The 24,049-nt window shown below is 39.0% G+C and overlaps 1 protein-coding gene across 1 annotated transcript in view; it reads right to left on the bottom strand.

The window, feature by feature from the left end:
- ARHGAP42 (Rho GTPase activating protein 42) overlaps positions 1 to 24,049 on the bottom strand; it is a 204,912-nt gene that overhangs the window by 1,871 nt on the left and 178,992 nt on the right. The window contains exons 17-23 of the mRNA XM_042457785.1: positions 22,041 to 22,146; positions 13,015 to 13,174; positions 10,456 to 10,600; positions 8,540 to 8,917; positions 5,557 to 5,722; positions 5,403 to 5,465; positions 639 to 718 (exon numbers count right to left, since the gene is read on the bottom strand). Of these exons, the coding sequence (XP_042313719.1) occupies positions 639 to 718; positions 5,403 to 5,465; positions 5,557 to 5,722; positions 8,540 to 8,917; positions 10,456 to 10,600; positions 13,015 to 13,174; positions 22,041 to 22,146 (1,098 nt within the window). The remainder of the gene's footprint in view (positions 1 to 638; positions 719 to 5,402; positions 5,466 to 5,556; positions 5,723 to 8,539; positions 8,918 to 10,455; positions 10,601 to 13,014; positions 13,175 to 22,040; positions 22,147 to 24,049) is intronic.

Raw genomic sequence — 24,049 nt, 5'->3', positions numbered from 1 at the left:
AGACTTATAGTGGAGAATATACAGTAGTTAAAAGCACACAAAACTAAGATGAAAACAGTATTGTTATGTTTGTAATCTTGTATTGGAATTTTATCTGTACGCTGCTTTGATCATCACGGAATAGTGGGATAGAAATAAAAATTTATTATTATTATTATTATTATTATTATTATTATTATTATTATTAAATGGCAGCAGAATTAAAAACATTATTTTAAAACAAAATCCCCCCTTTATTTGTTAGAAAACAGTTCCCAAAGGCTTTCTGGAAAAGAAAAGTCTTAACTTGCAGCCAAAAGGACAAAAAATAAGGTGCCATCTTAGCTTTCCTAGGTAGGGAGTTTGAAATTGTGGGAGTAGCTACAGAGAAGCCCTTCTCTATGTTCCTGTCAAATATGCCCATGAAGGCAGTGGAATAGAGAGAACTGTCTCCACTGCAGATGTTAAAGCTCCGGCAGGCTCATATGGGAACACTTTAAACACACATGCACCAGCACAACTAGAATCACTACCACGGGGTAGCTGTGTTAAGTATGTTGCATCAAATACAGCAAAGAGATATAAGATATAACTGGATTGTAAAACGTCACTGGACTACTGTTTTTGCTACAACAATAATGAAACCTGTTGCATCTTACCATTGGAAAATATTGCTCCCTGTGGGAAAGAGAGTTCATGACTATGTTCAGCCTTACAGGAATACATGGCCTTGGCTTGTCTGGAAAAAAAAAAGCACAGTTTGCATTAATATAGACAAAAGGTCTATAACAAGAAGGACATTCTAGTAAATGTACTGGTACTAAAATAGTTTTAATGAAATGTTTCTGTAAGTAATCTACATAGCACATCCTGCCCCTTTATTAACATCCCAGTCCTTGTCCTTCACACAGCAATTTTCTCTACTTTTTTCCTACTAGTCTTAACTATGTGTAAAGATTCTGTTAGCTCTGATGTTCACCTTTTGAGCATTTGCTCCTAATCAGAATTGAAACTGGTTTCCAATACTACATTAAGAATAACTTGCTAGCATTATTATAATTGTCAGTGCCAGTTGTGGTGTAGTTGTATGGGGACTCATATACTGGGGAGAGAACTACTCCTGAACTCTTAATCTTAATTAAGGAATAGACATTGGACTTCTTAGCCAACTAACTGAATTCATACACACACACACACACACACACACACACACACACACACAGCCTGCAAAAACAACCCCTCCCCAACTCTAGAATCGCTTAAGGAAGTTAAAATAAAATAAAAAGATTATCTAAAACAGCATATTAGAAAAAACTGACCAACACAGCATTTTCCTTTCTACTATGTTGACATCTGGTTGCAAAGACCTGGTGATTCATGAATGGCTGTTGATCAAACCTGTAGTGTTTTATTTTATTTTTTTACTGTCTTAAAGAGATTCGCAGCTATGATTCTCTCACTATTACAGTAACTGCAATGCAGTTAAAATACACCACATTATATACTCAGCCACAACTATCCAGTTCACTAGGTGCCTTGAGAAATCTACAATCACCCTGAGACTGATCTGAACTCCCAGAACTATTGCAAGGTTAAAACAGCATAAGCCCATGAATGATGAGCTGTAGTTCTTGAGAAATGGATAGTTTTTGCTTCCACTATATTTCTTCCTTCTTAAAATTTATAGTGGCTTAGAAGAAGAGACTAACAGCACTCAATCCAGACTCCAGCCAGGTCAACATCTGTCAAGTTTCAGCCATATTGAAATATAAGGTATTACCGTATTATTCATCCCTACCCCTTTAATTTTAAGCATCTAGTGCACTGACATATACTGCTAAATTCTGGTTTTGAAAGTCAGCCTAAAGCAGTCTGTAAGGAATTTCAAAACTGTGAAAACACAGATTGAAGCTGATTTGCTGACCTGATCTTAGGGAAAATGTGGTTGCCCTCAAATTTGAACCCACATATCATGGTATGAGCTAATTTTTTTAGGTAGTCTAACTACAGAAATGGGATATAAGGGAATACTGTAGCACCTCTGAGAATGAGAAAAAGAAATTTCTAGCAAAGTGTTTGTGGACTCCTGAATATTTCATCAGATGGGAATACAGAACATGGAATATAGAATCAGATGAGAAAACAGAAAGGGGAATAAGAGTGGGCAGAAAACAAAAGCCCTTCAGAATACTTTGTGGTAATTTCACAAAGTATTCCTATCTCCTGCATTTTACCTCTCACCTGCTTCTGCCCTGTTTCCCAGCCAACTCCCTTGCTCCTGTATTTCTAAGGAGCTAACTCTGTCCTTCAACCTGCAAAATAAAGCTCACTGGCCTTCACATTTGAATGCAGGAATATTATATCGCTAACTGAAAGTTCACATTGTCCTACAGCTTGTAACAGGATTAGAATCCAACACATTCAAATACTAGGGCAATCATCCTTGTTATTTATCTTTTCAAGTATTATTCATATCATTTGATTCCTGTAATTCCGCCAAGAAATAAAGTGACAATTTCATTAAGTTTTGTTCTGTTTCATTCTCAGGACCAGAGTGTGGAAAAGGTATTGGCTGAAGGATTCTGGAAGTTGTGGGTCAAAAATTAATTTTTTCCAAACTCTGATCATGATCAATCTAGATTGATAGGAGATCATAAAGATGGCACCCTCACCACTTACCAATGTACCCCCTTATTATATTGTTATCTATAACTGAATTTTAACTGTGTTGGGAACCAATCTTAGTGAATTTTGGGCTAGAATCATAGAATCATAGAGTTGGAAGAGACTGCACGGGCCATCCAGTCCAACCCCCTGTCATGCAGGAAATCCAACAGATGGCCATCTAGCCTCTGTTTAACGACCTCCAAAGAAGGAGACTCCACTACACTCGGAGGGAGTGTGTTCCACTGTCGAACAGCCCTTACTGTCAGGAAGTTCTTCCTAATGTTGAGGTGGAATCTCTTTTCCTGTAGCTTGCATCCATTGTTCCGGGTCCTGTTCTCTGGAGCAGCAGAAAACAAGCTTGCTCCCTCCTCAATATGACATCCTTTCAAATATTTAAACAGGGCTAGCTCAATGTTATCCTGTAATCGTCATGATTTCTGGAGTTTTCACAACTCAAAGTCCAATATGCTACCCCTTCATTCCAAAGTGCATAGAATCCAAGGTACACAATGCATCTGAAATCTCATCCTTCAGAATGGACAAAGAGAAGTAAAAGAAGGTAAGAAACTGAAGGAAACAGCAGCAAATATTATTAGTTCTCTATTGTTTGCCCTCTCTCACACATACACTTCCCTTTTTAAGGAGAGGGAGTTGCTCAGTATAGTACAAATTGCCAAAATGTAACAGATGCCATATCTACCGATATTTAAAACAATAATGTTAAGGCTGATGTAAGCTCAGCCTGCCTGTAGGTCCAAAAAGAGCCAAAAGTTATTTCCATATGATGCCCATGCAGTTGTTACCCTTGGGACAAAGCAATAGAACTGGTTCACAATAATGGTCAGTTGCACAGCCTTGTCTGAATATTTCACTGCTGCAAAAGGAAGTCTGGCTGAAGATTTCTTCCTCCTTTCCTGTCAGCCTCTCACTCATTCTACTTGTTATTAACACCTAGCCTTCTGACAAAGATGAAGGTGGGATGTCTGTTAACCCTGCCAACTTTACTGGCATTATCAGTGGAAAAAAAGGCACACTTCTCTCTTGTCAATACTTTCCTCAAAAGCAGGAGAAGGCACAGGCAGTCTGAGTACAGAGCCATGAAGTGAAATAATAAAGTAGAAAGAAGAGTAGGAGGGAGAAGGAAGATATCTGATGCAAAATGAACACATGGATTTTTATTTCCACTGTGATGTAGTGATTAGATCAGGTGAGCATTGCTATTTTGGACCAAAGTAGTCAATTCAGTATTAGGTGGGGTCCAGAGGGCACAGTACTACCTGGCTCTCATCACATGCAATCTCCCCCATGCCCCAAACTCATAAATGGTGAACACAGGGGCTGAGCTAATGGGCCAGGTCCTAATACATATTGGTCCCTGAGCTGCTTGTAGGGACATGTGGGCGTTTACATGCTTACCTGCAGCCACACCATGGACCTGCTACCTCCACATGCCCCTTATCTTGCTCCACTGCCACTTCTACTGAGAAGATCCCCATTGTCACATCTGATGTGGAAATGGGGCACGTGGTTTAACCCATGTGGCTAGGTGCACTTCCATGTCACATATGGTGATGGGGCTCTTCGCAGTAGAGGCGATGCCAGAGGAAGGTAAGGGATGCATGGAGCCATCTGGTCTGCTGGGTGCCACTGTGGAGTTTCCTAAAAACTCTGCAGCAAACTGTGGGTCTCGGCCCCTTTGCCCTGAGATAGAACATGCCAAGCCCAGCCCAGGGATATTGGCCTGAGTTGTCCGAACAGGACATCATGAGGCCGGGGGGGGGGGGGGAGACACGAGCCTTTTGGCCCATGTGGACAGCTCTGCACACACTACAGGGTTCCCACATTTCAGTCTTCAGTGGAAGGTGGTTTACAAGTCCCCTTCCTTCTTGCTAGGAATTGCTGAGAAAGAGAAAGCTCTTCTTCTAACAATATGCTCCAGGAGTGCTGTTCCTTTGCTACTACTTTGGTAGAAAAACTGCAATCCCAGAGATGGGATTGCTAGGCACTGTGAGAGATTTTTTATCTCTTTCAGCCCATAGTGATTCAGAATGAGGCCGCTGTCCCAGTTGGAACTGTGTTTTCATCCACATCCACACAGAGGAGTAATCAGAAATGAAAGTAATGTGGTTCAGGGCTGTAACTAGCCCAAGGGCTGTGGTTTACACATCTCAGGGTTAGAGTATCAGACTAGAAAAGAAAAGTACCCCCTACAAATTCTACACAGAAGCTCATTTTATGACTCCAAGCCAATCCCGGCTCAGCTTAATTTACACAATCACTGTGATGATAAATTGACGGGGTGATGGTGTTCAGAAACACATATACAAGAACACCACTACACCCATGTTTTCTGGCCATCACAGAAACCTAGTTCAAATGAAGGAAAAAGACCCATTAAGACTTCTCCTACCCCTTGTGATGCTTCCTTCCAAATTACTGTACTAGCTCTCTCCCCCTCACCCAAACATTGAGGAAATGCTGGAAAATTTGCAGAAAGAACCATCTGGAGAGTTAACTTGAATGTGGAGGACTCTGGCCTCAGCTTGAAATGGGATAAAGCAATTCCAAATTTGCATTCTGTATGAGGATTATAGTTAAAAAGTAAACTAAAGAGGGCCATAGTTAGGTAGACTCTAAAGTATGATTTTTCAAAAGGAGTTACAAGCCTTCATGACTGCATAGCAGAAAAAAAGTATTTTATATTAAAAATATTATATGGAATATTGGTAGGATATATATTGTGAAGTACACCTTACCTTCCTGAGGAAGTTTGTTTGAGTGAGCAACCACTTTCAAACAGCTGGGCTCTTGCTGCTACACTGAAATATATGAAAGTATTTCAAGTTTAGAGATATTCTTTTGAAGGTAAGAATTTTTTAAAAACATACCAACAAACAAAAAACAACTTACACAGAACCTGGCCTCTGATAGCCATTACTCGATGTTGTATCCAACCGCAGTCTTCTGCACATTTTTGGAGGCAGGTCTGGGTTTTCTGGTGTCTTTGTTGTTTCCTTAGCATCCAAAGAAACCAAAGAAGCTAAACTCTGTACTGACCCACTGCAGCTTTTATTACCTAAATAACAAAGATAGCCAAATTGAGCCAGATAAATACTTTCCCCACAAAACACATAATTAAGATAGCAGGGTGCAATGATCTGAATGCTGGACTAGGATTCTGGGAGACCAGGGTTCTAATCCCTACTCTATCACAGAAACCGACTGAATGACCATGGCCAATTCATGCACTCTCATGAATACATCTTGCTAAGAAAATGCTATGACAGGATTGTCATAAATCGGAATATAAGTGCATGGAGGAGATTTGCCTTACTGTTCTTGCCTTATCACAAAAGAAGGATGTTGATACTCTCTCACAAGAAGAATGGTTGCTAAAACTTTATGATTTTGCAGAAACTGATAAATTGTTTAATTTGATTAAAGAAAGATCAGTTAGTAATTTTTAAAAATAATGGGAATTGATAAATGGCTTCGTGGGAAAATATTGGGAAGGAAATAGAAATTTTAGTATTTCAAAAACAGTAGCTTGGATTAATAAGACATTTATTTTACATTTTTGTTTAGAGGAAGTTAAAGAATTTAATAACTATAAACATCATTTAATAAGTTAGATGTCACATGCATTTGCTTTTGCTTTTTCCTTGTTTCATTTTTTGTCACTGTATTGTTAATATATGTAGTATGTTAGAGCAAGTAGTGTTTTGTGTATTTTGTATAGAGGTAGATGTGTAGATGTAGTACTTTCCCCGATATATGTTATTTTATATTACTAAAAGTTGTGTTTTAATAAAAATATTTCAATCAAAATATAAATCAGCGTAGACTTGACAATACATAAAATGATAAATAAACTATGGAATTCACTGTCCCATAATCTTGTGGTGGCTAATTAATTAGTTTTAAAGGGGGATTAGATAAATTCATGGAGGTTAGGGTCCATTACTAGTTATTAGTTTAAATAGCTGTACATCACCTCCAGTATCAGAGATGGTACATCTCTGTATGTGACTTGTTCAGGAACACAACAGAGATAGAGTGAGTTATACTTATGTCCTCCTGGGGAGCTTGTCATAGGCAACTAGTTAGCCTCCTTGTGAACAGGGTGTTGGACCAGGTTATGAATAGGAAAAAATCTGGTCCTCTGCATGTTGCACTGTAGACCTAGTAAGAAAAACCAATGACAAAGAATGCTGGGAGTTGCAGTCCAACAACATCTTGAAAACCACACAGTTCCCATCCCTGAGGTACACCTTTGGTTTGGTCCAGTTTAGGTCCTAAAGGGTCACATGAAATCACCTTGAGCTTCTTTTATTTCAGTCCTGAACAAGTGGTGAGAAAAAGAAGCCTGAGAACTTGTGTTCCCACCTAATTCAATTACCATGCAAGGAGATAGGCATCGGCAGGGGAGAATATTACATTGATGCCCATTATTTGGTTCAAATAACTTGTTTTGTCCAAATGGAGAAAACAGTTTGAGATATAAGCTGTGGAGGTGCTACAGGGAAAAGAAGGAACAACCCGCCGACTGTTTCTGCCTTGCAAATATCTTCCCCTCCCACACTATTGCATTACAGCAGAAGCAGTGACTCAATGATCTGCATCTGCTGCTTACCTCAATCTAGACTACATAAGCAAAACATGCATCATAGCAGTCTCTCTTTTAATCAGCTCTTTGAAGATTTCAGCAACAGTTAATTCTAAGAATGATAAGACAAAAGCAAATGCTGAATCAGGAAGTTTAATGGAAGATAGTTATCAGAAAATTTGGAAACAATGATGCAGAACAATGGAACAGTGTGATATTTCATCACTGGCCAAAAGACACTTTACTGTAAATACCAGTAGGGTAAAGTTTTTTCCCCCTTAGAACATATACAAGTAAAAGGTTCTAAGACTTGCTGAAAAACATTCAGATATGACTCATTAGCCAAGAGGAAATTACTGAAACTTCATCTTTCATTGATTTAGATCTTCTGTTTCTTTCCAGATTTTATTCAGTTTGGGGTGTTTTGCCATCTTTCTTTTTATCTATAAACTCCCCCTTAAAAGGCTTCGTACATTAAAAGATCAGTAATAGAAAGCATTGGTGCCATCCAAATTCTATAAATACATATAACCTTTACAAGCATTGTTATCATTTACTATTTAATGATTGTCCTCTAGTTCCCACAAGTAATTTTTTTTAAAATATGCCCCAAATTCGGCCTGCATAGCAGAAATATCCTCTGCTTATCTAACTTCCCTCCACCCAATGGAAACTTGTCATCACAGAAACCCAAAAGCTCAAAAGTAGTGGGGGGGGGGAATCTTTTCATGCCTTTAACAAACATGACCATCTATTATGAACTGCATTTGTTTCCTTTTTTTTCTTGGTACACAACTAACCCTCATGGAGGCAGACAGGACATTTTAATCTCACAGTCATTTTTGTTGCACATATCACACAGAACTAGACCTACAAAACAGGGATTTTATGACATTGCCACCTGAAAGGTTGTAAACAATGTTTCTGAATTTCAAGCTCCTGCAAGGTACAAGATTTTTTAACAGACAAAAATGGTTTGGACAAAAAATAAATAAATCCCAACAAATCTATTGTGTTTGTGTTAGTTAATTTATTTTATCTTATTTTTTGCAAATAAGGAGTCCTGACAAATTGATATCTCATGTCTTCTGGAGCTGGGTATTTGAGTACTGTGGAATATAATACTGTGCTAGATTCTGTGCCAGAGGTTCTTCCTTGGATGTAGGAAGACATTTTCCTATATGTAGGAATTCAATGAGGTCAGAAAATACCACAGATTTAGATGGGAGTTTTTAGCTGCCTCAATCAGAGTTAAATATATTAAACATTAGGCAATGTACCATGTACCTTCAGAAGGGATTGATCTGATGGATGAAGCTGATGATCTTTTCATGCCAGAGAGACTGTACAGTCCTCTTTTGGTGAGGTCCACTGGGGGAGTCACATTCTCTGGACTGGTAATGGATGTAACACTCTGACAGTCAGACTCCACATCTGTTTTTGTTGCATCCTCCTTTGAGGATGATTCAGGACTTGTGGTCCAAAGGCCTGAATTTTTCTGTCCATTAGATGATGGGGATGAAGCAATCCAAGGAACACCTCCTGCTTTTTCCCTGGGCTGAGAAGATGTAGGTTTTGTGGTGCTGTTTTGTTCTGATGAATGAGATGAGAGTGATTCTATGCTGCCCATAGGAGTGCTGTCTGGGCTGCTACTGTATGAATCACCTAGAAGGTAGAATAATTGAGGGTTGAGAGCGGGGAGGAAGTATTTCTCAGGATAACTGAACTTTCATATGGATGGGAAGGCAAAACAACCTTCTTATTAGCTAAAACTAAAGAGGAATGTATGTAGGTCTGAAGTTACTCAAATTGGCCTAATAGTGCCAGTTTTCATCAATACAGCCTCTGTTCCATGTTTCTGCATAAATATGAGAAAAGCCACATGAATTGATGCTGGTCAGAGAATAAAACACTATGAAAAATTTGGCTTTAGTTTAGGAAAAAAATCTTTAAAGAAGAAATTAGGAGCCTTTGGTTTTTGGAGGAGTATCCAGGAGCTGAATTTTAATTTGAAAAAATCAAAAGCAAAATGGATGGGGCCACATTCACTTTTATTCTATTTGGACACTTTTCTACTAAAGACTAAAACACACTGCAGAAATAATCCAGTCTGAGACTGCTTTAACTGCCCTGACTCAGTGCTGGGGAATCCTGGGAATTGTAGTTTATTTTGGCACCAGATTTCTCTGACAGAGAAGGCTAAATGTCTCACAAAACTACAGTTCCCAGAATTCCCTAGCATTGAGCCAGGGCAGTTAAAGTGGTCCCAAACTGGATTAGTTCTGCAGTGTGTTTTGGATCCAAATATAAAACTCAGTTCTATGCTGAGTTCCTGAGCTTCAACCTTCAGTTCATTGAAGTTCAACATTTAGTGTGCAAGCCATACCAGACAAAGCTCCCAAGGCCAGAGAATGGCTCAAGGAGCTTTTCTCCTTGTTATGAATAGAAACACTATAAGAATATATCTATGAATCTGCATTATTAATGAAGGTTGCAGGTATAAAGTCTGCCCCAAGGAGAATTCTGATGACCACATATACCTAGACAGGCAAGACAGAAGCAGAGTACAAAATAAATGGCAGAAAATGAAACTACCCAGAATCTGATGTCAGAAAGTGGGCGACAGAAAGGCTTGAAGATAGCATTTGTAGTTCTCATATTGGGACTGGATGAACTCTCTCATGAACATCTCAGATATTTGCAGTGACTTTAATGATTTATTTTTTAAATTACATTTCTGTTTTGCCTTTTTCCAGTCATAGAACTATAGAACAGCATCCATAAAGTTCCTGTATCACTTGCCTCCAGAGTAACCCCCATAAAAAGAAGAGACAGGCAGACAGAGAGCTGTGCTTGTTGGATTACACTCCTATACAGACTGATCAGGGAGAAATACACCTGTGTCTCTTAACTAAAGGCAACTCTGCTTCAGCACATCCAGATGATGGTGCTGGAGAAAAGGAGGGACATAAACACACAACAAAAGCCTGGAAAAATTTAGGTGACAATACAAGAGCCACTTCGCAGAACATAAAGTACCAACACCAGGGAAAGCCAGAATTTGTACTCTTCTGTAGTCAGCAAAGCACAGAAAGCTTTCTGCGCAGAAGCACCCCTTATTCTCAGAGCAAAGCAATTACTGCCATTTATTAATTGCCAACTATGAGAAATGAAAATGTGCTAGTGGAGTAAGCAGCACTTACTGTCTGGGTCTGCCAGGCATGGCGTATATCGGCCTTTGGGCTTACGTGAGCCTGTGGAGAGGCAGATTGCTCTTGTCCTTCTTGAGCCTGATCGGGACTGAGGTTGTGGAAGAGGAATGTTGGGATCCGGGGCTGTGTGGAATATCTGTCAGTAAAAAGCAAGGACTCTTAACAAATATAATATAAATCTTATTGAGAATCTTTAGGTATACCCACATTTTTAAGGCTATGAAGTCATGATAGGCCTAGGGCCACTCAGCAATTTTCACAGCCTGTAGAAATGACTTGAAGGTACACAACAACTTATGTTTAAATTAATACACTGACCTGTTAATTTTAGTAAAAGACAACTGGGCAAAAGACAAAGGAGGGAAACTACAACTGGGCAGCAAGTGTTACAAGATAAGGAGAACTGAGATACCAATGGGTAAAACTCTTTTTTAAAACAGCAACAAGAAAAAACCCAACCACTTAATGGTTAACCTCTCCCTGAAGACATGTTTCAGTGCTTAGCAGCCAAAATATAATCTTTCTGACCATGAAAGAACTACACCGCAATACTGAAGCTGGCTATCAATAACAACAACAACAACAACAACAGCCTTGAGTGAAGGCACCATTCAAAGCACAGAAACTCATATAGTTTTACACATTAGTGAGAAGTTCTTCCAATTGTACTTTCCTACATATTGATCATGCAGACAATTAACAGCAGACACAATAATACATAAATGCATATGAACATCTCATTTGTGTTTTGCAATATATAAGTGAGCTTGATTATCTGTGAAGTACACAGGGAACATTGTTAATGCTAAAAGTTACTTGATTTCAATAACAAGGACTTATACTGTACTATTAAAGAAAAGTTGTCTTTAGCTGCTGCTGACTAGAGACATTAATGTCTAGGACAGGGTATGTGTGTGAGAAAGCACCCTAAAAAGATACCAGGAAACACAGTCCTTTCCCCATCCACCTCAATGAATTTCCCCCCCACCACCCGTGTATCAAAATTGCATATTTGGTGGTTAATGAAAATGAAAAGCCTAACAAAATTTTTTCTCTTTAATATAATTAGGAAATTTTTATAAATTAGACTTTTGCCATAATGTTTTAGTTACACTGTTGCCCCCAATAATTTTTAATAACTGTGTAAGGCACTCGTATTGGCACATCTATTGTAGAGATGTAAAACTCAATCCAATTTTTTTAAGCTTAAGAAAGACATTACTTTTGTTTCAGTGGGTTATCAAACATTAAACAATTTATAAGAGGAATTGTATCTTGAAATGGGTATCATTATCCCACTGTGACACCATGGATTTCCATTGGGTTTTCTCCTGTTTCTTCTGTTTTACACACCTGCCAACTGAGCAGCTCTCGCCTTCCGTAATACTTACCAATGTCATGATGCTCAGCATTTTTTCTGTCTTACTTTAAAGTGTGTGTTGATGTGAAAAAAATAGAAAGGAGACAAGGTTCACATACTGCTAGATGGTCAACTGTTTATTCTTCTTCAGGGGCATTCAGCAAAAATCACAGGAGATGCCGACAACAATTTCAAAGGGCAGACCCAATAACCTATTACCTTGCAAATAATTATTGGTATAGCCCTTTGGAAAGTGTTTCCAACATCTCCAGGGAGTTATCTTGAATACTCAGCTAAAACTCCTGAAGAAGGCCTGCTTCTGTATAAACCAAAATGTGTCAGGCTTTTACAAATAATATAGTTGAGTAACAGATGGACTTTGTCTCCTTTTGTACACACACACACACACACACACACACACACACACACACACACAAACACCTTCAAGTCACCTGTCAACTTATGACAGGCCCATGAATTTCATTGGTTTTTCTTAGCCAAGGAAAACTTAGAAATAGTTTCCCACTGCCATCCTCTGAAATATAGCACTTGGTATTCCTTGGCTGTTACCATCCAAGTCCCCATCTAACCAGTTCAGACTGTGCTTAGCTTCTATAGTATGGAGTGGGAAAAGATAGTGCAGAATCATCATGATACTGATGTATATCACTAGACTCAATGAGGAACAATGGAAAACCAGGTGAATGGCTGCCATTTTCTTGAAGCTATGACTGCCATTTTCTGGAAATTAATAATGTTATCATTGTAGTGCCTGACCAAACATCTAGCAATATTGAAAGTACAAAGTTAAAATTAATAAAGTTTAACAAAATTCAATATGATCATGCTCAGGCTCATAGCTTATTTAACTATATATACATCATGCTGCTCCAACCTGGGGTTGAAAGGATGTGGAACATGGGAGTTGTAGCACAATTAATCTGGAGGGCTAATCTAAATACTTTATTTTCCTTTTTTGCAGTATCCCTGCTAATCTTAATCATTTTGTTCTAATATAAGTAAAAAGAGAAACAAGGGAGCGGTCTTGTGTTTTTCAAGCATGAATGGGACCAAGGCTGTGGAAAAAGGGATTCTGGGATTTGTGTGAAGTATCAATCTCTGGAATATTTATTTATTTATTTATTTCGTTTTCATCTTTTGGGTAAGCTAAAAAGATTCCATTGCTCTACCTTTTCGTAATGTTCAATGAGAATCTCAACCACAATATTTTGAAACTTGATGTTCATCATAGCAGCAACTGTTTCCTCCTGGGCTCTCATGAGTGTGGGACCAAAAATAACTCCAAGGTTGGATATGGTCATGAGATTTTGCTGACTATGTAATGACACTCTGAAAAATGATGAAAAGAAAAGAAGGAAGTTAAACATTGTGTCACATAAAGAGATTTATCAGAAGCATTATTTGTTTTTCCACTTATATTGTAAGAAGCCACTTGTAATTTTGATTTTATAACATATCCCAGAAAGATGGAAACAAATTTCTCTTGTAATAAACAACACTTGTTGTTGTTAACTGCCATCAAGTCAATGTTGACTACATGCAACCCCATCAATGAGAGACCTCTAAGTCACCCTATTATCAACAGACCTATTTAAATCTTGTAGATTCAGGGCTGTGGCTTCCTTGATTGAATCTATCCATCTGGAATGTGGTTTTCATTGTTTTACTACTGACTTCTCACTTACCAAGCATTACGTTTTTTTTCTAGAGAGGCCCGATATAACCGAAATACAAAAGTCTCAGTTTAGTCTGGGGATCTAGGAGTCCTAGTAGACCATAAGTTGAACATGAGTCAACAGTGTGATGTGGCAGCTAAAAAGGCCAACACAATTTTAGTCTGCATCAATAGAAGTATAGTGTCTAGATCAAGGGAAGTAATAGTGCTTCTAAGGCGGGGTACAGACCGCCGCTTTGCAGCGGTCTGGCGCCGCCGCCAGAAGGTCCGCGGGGGAGCCGGAGCCTTCAGACGGCCCGACTCCCGCGCGGATCGAAAAAAGAAGCTCCAAAATGGAGCTTCTTTTTGTGTCGCGTTTGCGACGTAGCGAGGCGCCAGGGGCGCGCTCGCTACATCAGCAGCGTCGCGACGCGTCTGGACGCTGTGCGTCCGATACGTAAAGATGGCGCCGGCCATGTAGAATGGCCGGCGCCATCTTGTACGGACGGAGTCCGTACTAGGACATGGGGCGTCTAAAAGAGACGCCCCTTTTTTAAAATGGGACGTCCTCCGGACGTCCCAAAGGGCTGTTTAGAAAGCCCCTATATTTTGCTTTGGTCAGACCTCACTTGGACTACTGTGTCCAATTCCGGGCACCACAATTAAAAAAGGATGTTGAGAAACTGGAGCATGTCCAAAGGAGGCTGACTAAAATAGTGAAGGGTCGGGAAACCATGACCTATGAGGAACAACTTAGAGAACTGGGTATGTTGAGCCTGGAGTAGAGATCATTAAGAGATGATATGATAGCCCCTGTTTCAATATTTGAAGGGATGTCATATTAAGGAGGGAGCAAGCTTGCTTTCTGCTGCTCCAGAGAACAGGACCCAGAACAGTGGATGCAAGCTATAGGAAAAGTGATCCCACCTCAACATTAGGAGGAACTTCCTAACAGTAAGGGCTGTTCGACAGTGGAACACACTCCCTCGGAGTGTAGTGGAGTCTCCTTCCTTGGAGGTCTTTAAACAGAGGCTGGATGGCCATCTGTTGGGGATACGACAGATTTCAAAGCCCCTTTGTCTGTTTACTTCAGCTTTACTGAAAAATGAATAGCTTTAGTTGTATGTGGCACATTAATATGTACCCCACTTTCTTGCTGGTGGCTACTTCCTTCAACTCTGTGGCTCCATCGCTGATTTTTCCTAAGGTCTCTGTCTTTGCAATTCAGTACCTAACCTATACCTTATGTCCTTTAGCCATTCTGACTCTTGGTATCCTCCATGTTAGTTGAGCATTTTCTTTTCCATTCTGCTCAGCCTGACTCACTTGTAGGCCCTGAAGGTTTTTCTTGTTTCCAGTCTCATTAGATTTTTTTTTCTTGAAGTCTATTCACTGCTGATCCTTTTAAACGCCAAATTTCTACAAGGTTTTTTGCTACTTTTCCTGCAATTCCCTGGTCTCTTGCTATTCTGCTCCTGCTACTAGATCCTTTACTTCCTCATCTGTACGGACTATCTTAGGTTCAACTGCACAGCTCCTCTCATCTTATATTAGAAGTATGAGTTTAACCTTCCTGTATCCCATCCACAGTAACCTCCAATTTTTTTTCATAAAAGATGGGCTATTTTTAAATTATGAGTTTCATGAATTCATCTGTTAGGTGGCTCATGGCCACACAGCAGCTCATCCAATCATATTATATTTTTCACTCGTGATCAGAAAACTGACTGTGCATAGTACATATTACCATTTACTCAAAGAGAGACTATTTGAAGCAAATGTAAAAAAAAGAGGAAGAAGTGGTAATGTTTTACAGGACAATCCCATCAGCAGGACACAGTAGTCCTCTACTATCTTGGAGTGTACCTGTACTACATATTTAAAGCAGTTTGATACCCCTTTAACAGCCACAGCTCCATCCTATGGAATCCTGTGGTCTGTAGACTGGAATAGTACTTAGAATTCTCCATCAGAGAGCTCTAGTGCATTCTTCTAACTAGCAGAAAATTGTAAAGTCCTCACCAAACTATAGATCTCAGAATTCTGTAGGATTCTATGACACATGGAACTTTCTTGCAAAAAAGTTCAGTCCATTTCTACAGGTCATCTATGAAAAAATGCTGCCAGAGAGGCAGAAATCAGAACTGAGCCACAGTCAGAAATGGAAGCTGAATATAAGGCTATTCTTTTCATTTTGTTATGAAGTCAGAGTGACATATTGGTGAATGGATAATGCCATTCAAAGGGCATAACCAGCCTACCTCTACATAAATCATGACATTTTAATTTCAGTTGGAAGAGTTCAGTACTTCATTTGCAGAGAGGCCTCTGAAAAATCTTGCTCATCTATTCTGACAAACAACAAGTAGATTTAAAAATATATCAGAAGGCAAGAGATACCAGCCATGTATCACTGCTTCATTTGGCAGAATCTCTCACAATTTTCTATTGCCAACAGAAATATGATAAAATAGTTTGGACTGTACTTTGCAAGAAACAGGGGGCTGCAGCAACAGTCATTACTCAGACCCTCAACTAGAGGAGGTCACCTGGAGGCAACACACTAGCACTTTCTTGGTTTTATAGTTATGGGCTCTTGCCATTCCTCCCCTCCACTGCACAAGTCTCAAGTATCAGAAATCTTTGTCACAGCTTTTGACAGAATGGATGTATTCTGTATTGAGATACTGAGAAAGAATTGGGGGGGGATCACAAAAATAGAGCCAACTAGCCTGGGAAAGGTAAATTGCAGATTACCTTATTCTTCACTCTTTTTGGCATATTCAGAACAAAGCTCTTAATATTTTTCAAAGACAATTGGGACAGGCTCAGACTTAAACCTGTTTGTATTCAGTAGAACAGGGATGAGGAAGGTTGTTGAACTGTGCCACTGGCTATGTTGGCTAGGGCTGATGGGAGTAGTTATCAAGCAACATCTGGAGGGCAACACATTTGCTTTTGTAGGATGAAGTATCTTGTGCCAGCTTTGATTAGTGTGCCAGGAACACTTTTTCCTGGAAAGGATAATTTTGCCAGTTATCTGCCAGCATCTCTGAAGGCATTAGAAAAGATTCCTGAAGAGTAAATATATAGAACTGAGTTCTAAAGTCAGAATCAGCTAGGCCACTGTAGTCCCCACTGTCATGTACAGATCCAAGAGATGGACAGTAAAGGAAGCAGACAGAAAGAAAATCAACTCATTTGAGATGTGGTGCTGGGTAAGGGTGCTTAGGATGCTGTGGATAACAAAAATACAAACAAATGGGTCCTTGAACAGATATAACCAGAACTCTCCTTGGAAGCCAAGATGATCAAATTGAGGCTTTCATACTTTGACCACATAATGAAAAGTCATGGATCACTAGAGAAAACAATAATGCTAGGAAAGATAGAGAGTGCAAGAAGCAGGGATTGCAGACATGGGCCTAAGCAAAGCAGTGGAGGATAGAGAGTCTTGGAGGTGTCTTATCTACAGGGTCACCATGAGTCGGAGTCGACTCAAGGGCAGCTAACAATAAAGTAAAATCCTAAATTGATTAATATTTCATTAGTATACTGCATTTTGTGCTGCCCTTCAAAAACATGTGAAGACTTGAACTATTTCAAAACACAGTAGCCACAAGTGACAGAGGGTTAAATGAGGCACACATTTACACATTGGAAAGAATGTCATTTGCTCCAATTTATTTCCATGTACCATTCAAGATGTTGCTTCTTCACACCCTAAATCAGCCTTTACCATCCCAGTGTTCTCCAGATGTGTTGGACCACAACTTCCAGAATCCTCCAGTCTGGTTGGTAGATTATGGGAGTTGCATAGGCTATTTAAAAGACTGCCTTTTGCCTTAGGAACCTACCAACATTCAGGATTGGCAACAAAGGCGGTGTTTTGGGTTTCCTTGCTATATAAAGTCAGGTGGACAGCTACCAGAGAAGATGCCTTTTCTGTTGCATTCTGCTGCAGTGGCTACCAGGTAGTGGAAATGGGGAAATATATCATCCATTCACATTAGGGCAAGGGGTTGCCACTTGTGGTAGTAGCCCACTTTGTACAAAGCAGTTTCAAACTAGTAATGTAGAAATAGGGTCTAGCAATGTAGAAATAATTTTTGAGTTAAAACAGTGAACTTCATTGGCTAATCTTTGTCTAAATCAGACAAATACTTTGTCTATAACTAGAGGGCAGTGTTAAGATTTTAAAAGTTTTGTACTGATAAAAGAATGCTGAAATGGTAAGATCCATACAGAGATAAGAATACCAAAATTTCCATATCACTATAATTTACCATTCCCCAAAATAATCATTGCTTAGGTTGCCTTGGTGATAAATTGTATCTCTGAGTACTACAATAGAAAATGGAGTTTCATACTTTCTTGACATGTAATGACTGGGCACGAATTTGGAAGCAGGTTCAGTAAAGTCGCCAGTCTTTTCAGAAGTTGTAGAAAATGGCTTTTTTAGAATGCTAATAATATGGAACTTTATAAATAGCCAATTTTCCTTTAGGTCTACGCTACTCTTCTCTTGGGATAATGAACAAGGATATGCTCTAATAATCAGTCACTGAAATATGGCAATATTCTTTATTCCATAAAGAGAAAAACTGCTGTCTCCTGAAACTCTCTTTCTATGGTTATTGTGAAATTTTGGACACGGCCAATTTGCAAATTGCAGTCCCTTTTTATTATAAAGATGTGAGTTATGGAGTGATTCTTTCCTCCCCTTCTTAAGATGGTGCAGCAAGTAAGCAGAGCTTTCATGGTCAAAGAATGCAATACCAGATCTATACATTTGTACATGCTTTTTTTCAGTGTCTTTGCTCTTAGCACACAGCATTCTTAATTTTCCATGGTCAAAATTTAGATCTATCTATTTTTTAAAGAGTACAACTGCGTTCATAAAGTTCACAAATACACATTCATGCCCTGATGCTTACAACATTAATTCCCTTTACTGCTGTTTCTTCCCACTGACCTCCTGCGCTTTTAACAGCCTCAGGAGACATAGGCATTCAGTTGCTACAGTTTTTTATAGGAATGGGGATTCAACAAAGTTTGGAATTCTACTTGAGGCATCTAAAAATACTGAACTATACCTATTCTCAGCCTCAAATGCTATCACATTCTGACTGTACAATGTGAACAGTCATACTGAAAAAAAACCTCATGTTACATTGCAAACCAATGTAGACAAAGTACTTTGTATGCTCAAGATAAAGCTTAGGAAGGTTATTGTTTTGGACTGCACTCAGAAGAATCTGCCAGCCAGCATGGACATAGTATTGTAGAATTCAATGAGTCATGATACAATTTTAAATCTCTAAGGACCAAAATGTAATGTGAATCACAGGTTTGATTTCACTCACTGGATAAACACGTTGAAAGGCACTAGCAGGTGCATTTCTTACAGAATAATGTATCACTGACTGCACATTTTGCCCCATATCTCAGCTCAGTACTCAGATGTAAGTCTTACCTGCAGAGCAGATGTTTATACCACATTGATTCCTTATTCTAGGGAATCCTGATTTGTAGTTTGGTGAAGTGCTTACAATTCTATTCATTTAACATTAAACAATCAATCCAACATTAGCTTTAAAATAATTTAAATATTAAAATGAGCACACCCATCACATACCCCTTTACTCTAATTAGACTGAAGACCACTTTAAATAGGAAGGTCTTTGCCTGCCAGGAAAAAGAGAGCAGAGATTGGGCCAACTGAGCTTTCCTTAGAAGGATGATCTATGTATAGTCTAGGAGCAGCCACCAAGGAGCACTGGTGGTGCAGTTGTTAAATGCCGGTACTGCAGCCACTCACTCAAAATCATAAGGTTGCAAGTTCAATACTAAAGCTCGACTCAGGCTTGCATCCTTCTGAGGTCGCTAAAATGAGTACCCAGATTGTTGTGGGCAATTAGCTTACAGTTGTAAACCGCTTAGACACTGTTAGTTCAGTATGAAGCGGTATATAAATGAAGCTGTTTGTTTATTTTGTTTTATCTCCCATGTCCTCACCAGACAAGCCTGGAAATGTTACCCTTTTCCAAAGAGATCAAGACTTGGACAGGGTCATATGGGAAGGTATGGGCTTTCCGATAGTCTAGACTTAAGCTAATCAGAGCTTTTATAGGTCATAAACAGTACTTTGGATTGTGCCCAGAAATGGGCTGATGGCCAGTAAAGCTCTTTCAGCAAGGAAGCTATATGCTCCTATCAGCCCAGTAGAATGCCTTAGTAAAATTCCACCAGGTAAAAAGAACTATAGAATTCTACCAGTAGTAGAGCTATAATGCTCTGTTCCACTCCCCTGATGTACAGTTTCCAAGATACCCCAAGTGCTGTCTTCTAAAAAATAATAAAACTGATTTAATCCTCAACTCTTTTCTTCTACAAAATCCACTGTGGTAGAATTCAAAGACATAGCTGTTGTTAGTCGGGAAAATTGGCATGCAGAGGGATCCTGTAGCACCTATGAGACTAACAAAAAGAAAGAAGTTGGTAGCATGAGCTTTTGTATGAAAGCTCATGCTACCAACTTCTTCTTTCATTTAGTCTCAAAGGTGTTACAAGTTCCCTTTACAAAATCCCAGTATTCCTTAGGATGCAGCCATAATATTTAAAGTGGTGTAAGGAACTGTAGGAACTATAAAGTGCAGATACATCTTTACTAACTTTTAAAGAAATCTCAGAATCCACACTAGCTAATAGTGCAAACAGTCACTGGATAACATGGTTAGAATTTAAGTAAATCCTAGCCAAATGGCCAGTATTGTAACTGTGTCTTTCGCTTTTTTCTTTCTCTCCTCTTCCACTCCCACTGCTCACTCAGTTATCCCTTTCTTCTGCTTTCCAAAATATCAGGCAGATGCAAATACAGATATGCATACATACACTGTCTTGTTCCAGAAATGAGAAAGGCCATCAGTGTGAAAGGCCTGGAGTATAAATGTATAAAAAGGCTGGTCCTCTGCTGTCCTACCCCAAATCAGTTGAAGGCATTGGGACCAAACCTTAAGAGTTTACGGATTTTACTTTCTTATTTAAGACATTATTATTTAGGCAGGCTTTTGGTGAGTGAATTTTACTTATATAGCATGGTGTGGTGTTTTTAATGCTTTAATGTTTATTTTTTTAAAAAAAATTGTTTTAACTATGCTGTGTTTTTAACTTATGCTTTAATATTAGTATTATTTAATTATTTTTAACTCTTGTAATTAATGTTTTAGTTTTACCCTTTTTAAATTATTGTAAGCCACCCTGAATCCCATTTTGACAGAAAGGTGGGATGTAAAGCCAATAAACAAACAAACAAACACCAGCTAGTAGCCCAGTGACTCAAGGTCACTTACTGAAGAGCCTGGTAGTACAGTGGTTAAATGCCTGTACTGCAGCCACTCCCTTACAAGCCACAAGGTTGTGAGTTCAGTACCAGCCATGGGCTCAGGGTTGACTCACCTGTCATCTTTCCAAGGGTGCTAAAATGATTACCCAGCTTGTTGGGGGCAATTAGCTTACACTTTGTAAACTGCTTAGAGAGTGCTCATGCAGAATGATAAGTGGTATAGAAATGTACTTGCTATTGCTATTGCTATCTCACTGTGATATTTCAGGCTACAAACATTTTAATTAATCTGTTTTTTAAAAGAAAACCCCAAGAGGCACACCCTTAGGTTCTCCTGGTATGCACACCAAGTTTCAGGGGTCTATATTTCAAAGTCTTTGAATTTTGGTGAGATGAGCTATCACACATACACATGGAATGTTGCCTTGTGTCTTCAGGTTTTTTCCCAACCCTCAATCTGTCACAGGGTTTTCTTGGAAAGATTTGCTTGGACTGAGTCTGGCATTGCTCTTCTCTAAGGCTGAAAGTGTGACTTTCCTAAGTCACTCAGTGGGTTTCCATGGCCAAACAGAGAATCAAACCCTGGTCTCCCAGTATCCTAGTCCAATAGTAAAATCAGTATACCATGCTGACATATTATCTCTCTCTCTCATACACACACCCACACCCACGTGCACAATGCACATGCTCTTTAACTACACTAGCTAGCCTTTATTTGTGGTGTATATATTGCTTAATATAATAAAATCTCTAAGCATTATTAAGACAATTAATGGTATAGCCTAAGAATATGAAAGACATTTAATGTAGTACTTTGTAGAAAGACATGAAAGAAAGATTATAGTGCAGGAGAAGAAACTAGCATGAGTATATTAACTAGACAAACACAAGCCTGAACTTCACATACTACAGGATCATTCCCTGGAAGAAACAGAGGAGAATTCTAATTAATGGAATTATTTAATTAACATCACTTAGGACCTCTAGGGCTCCAGTGGCAAAACACATTTCCAGTCATCAATTCCTTGCTTGCAGCCCAATAGAAGAGTAGCATCATTTTCTCATCTTTTTGATACAAAGCAATTAGGAAAAGCAAGACAGAGGAAAGAAGGTACACAGTATCACCCCCTTTCTTTCTTCTTCTCCCCTTTTTCTGACCTTCATTACCACCATCACCAAAACAAAATAATTCTTACTTGACCAAGTGCTTGATTAGGATGTCCAGCATCTCTCGGTTTTTCTCAGGCAGTTTGTGTACAAGTGCATGGACTGCTTCCACTCTATAATTCTGATCATCAGACTCTATTAAAATAACAGTAAGAATAAAGTACAACTGTGAGAGAAAAACAACAGGGACAAACATACTGCATCATCAACATCATCATCATTTACATTACCAGAAATGAAAGGAAGTCGTGTTTTTATTCCCAGGGCATGCTTCAACCAGGACTGGGGAGTAGTGGTGATTTGGGGGTTACTCCTTGTCCTACTCCAGAGTAAGATATTTTTTCTTAATGTTACTCCTACTCCTACTCCAATTATATTCCTCAATAAAAAAATAAAAAAATAAAAAAATGGTCTTTGCATGTACAAATATAATGATAGGAATAAGTAGTAACACATTTATTTTGTTATTCCTTATTCCTATTCCTACTCCTTACACCTTACTCCTACTCCCCAGCCCTGGCTTCAACAAACATTCATGGATGAAGAATTTCTTTAAAGTAGCTTTCTGAAATCTAGTGTGCAATTCTCTATATTCTCCCCACTCATATGTCAATATCCAAATTCAGAACCAGATTCACACACTCTTTTCTATTTACCTAAAGCCCAACAGATGATTAGGAGTATAACTTGTATTAACCACTAACTATGGCATGAGACAGACGGGCCCGAAGCAGCATCCTTCCGGAAATTCTAAGGTTCGGGAGCGCAGACCAACTGCATGCTCCCAAAACCTAGTCTGTACGGACGCCGACATCATGCCGTCCTCCCATCCATACGGAGGGTGCCATGATGACGTAAGTGTGGCACGCACTCACATCATCGATGTGTGCCAGGGCACCAATGATGCTCTGATGTCATTGGGAGTGTGCTCCTAAAAGAACCTGGAAAAACTGGGTTCTTTTAGGAGCGGAGGGACGCCATGTGGTTTGGTTGCTGTGGCATCCCTCTGGAGGAGAAATGGGGTGGTCTATTGAGCCCCAAAGTTGGCTAATTCTGATGTAGCCTGAGCCTCAAATCACAATTCTACTTATTCTATATTATCTCTGTAGCAATAGCCTTGGGTGTGACAATGGTTAATGCAAGCATCAAGCTGTGAAATCTATGTCCCACACCACAATTCTCACACATAACTAGTGTCCTAATGCACTATAATTGTGCAGGAGAATTTAGAGCATTATATCAGTTACAGTCTCCTTAAGCTGGCAGAGGTAATGCTGTATGAAAAAGCCAAAATGCACTTTTATAAGAAACCCATAGGCACTGATGAAAACTCATTATGCCTGCAAACAGAAGAGCTTAAACAAAGCCCAATATATCAGTTGTAGCAAAAATTACTAGAAGCTGAAATGAATTCCAATAACTCATCCTATCTGTGAATCCCCAAGTCTGCCATCAAATTTCATTTGAGTCAGTGTTCAGAAATAATCATAGTTTTCAGAGCCTTTGAATTGTATCAGATTCCTATTGAACACCAAAATATAAGTAAAAATGTAGAATTCAAGCTAAATAAAACTCTTCTTTCACAAAGATTACCCCTCAACAGTTTTCACCTTATAAAACTTGAATAGAACCTGCTCATTTGTTGTGAAAATTCAAAGTATATTCCTATCCTTGGTCTGTGTCTCTCACATACATGGGAGAGAGTACTTTTCATGGAAAACTTTTCATGAGAAAATAATAGCAAAACTGGTGAAAAATGATGAAATGGTTACTCTAGTGACACGATGGGGATAATGGAATGATTAGCTGTCCGCCATTGTTGAAATTTACAAAGAGGCTGCAACAAAAACAGCTTAATTATGACACCTTAAGTGGACTGCTGTCCACCAAAGTGTATCCTTATTAGATTTTAAAATTGCACAGGCTTCTTTGTTGTTCTCTACCAATGAGTGTGTAATTGATATATGGAAAGGAGGAGTGAATACACACACACACACACACACACACACACACTATATCCAGTATTAGGAATACTAAA

This window comes from Sceloporus undulatus, chromosome 3, assembly GCF_019175285.1.
Source record: "Sceloporus undulatus isolate JIND9_A2432 ecotype Alabama chromosome 3, SceUnd_v1.1, whole genome shotgun sequence".
NCBI classification, from domain to species: domain Eukaryota; kingdom Metazoa; phylum Chordata; class Lepidosauria; order Squamata; family Phrynosomatidae; genus Sceloporus; species Sceloporus undulatus.
This window is presented reverse-complemented; position numbering and strand designations above follow the sequence as displayed.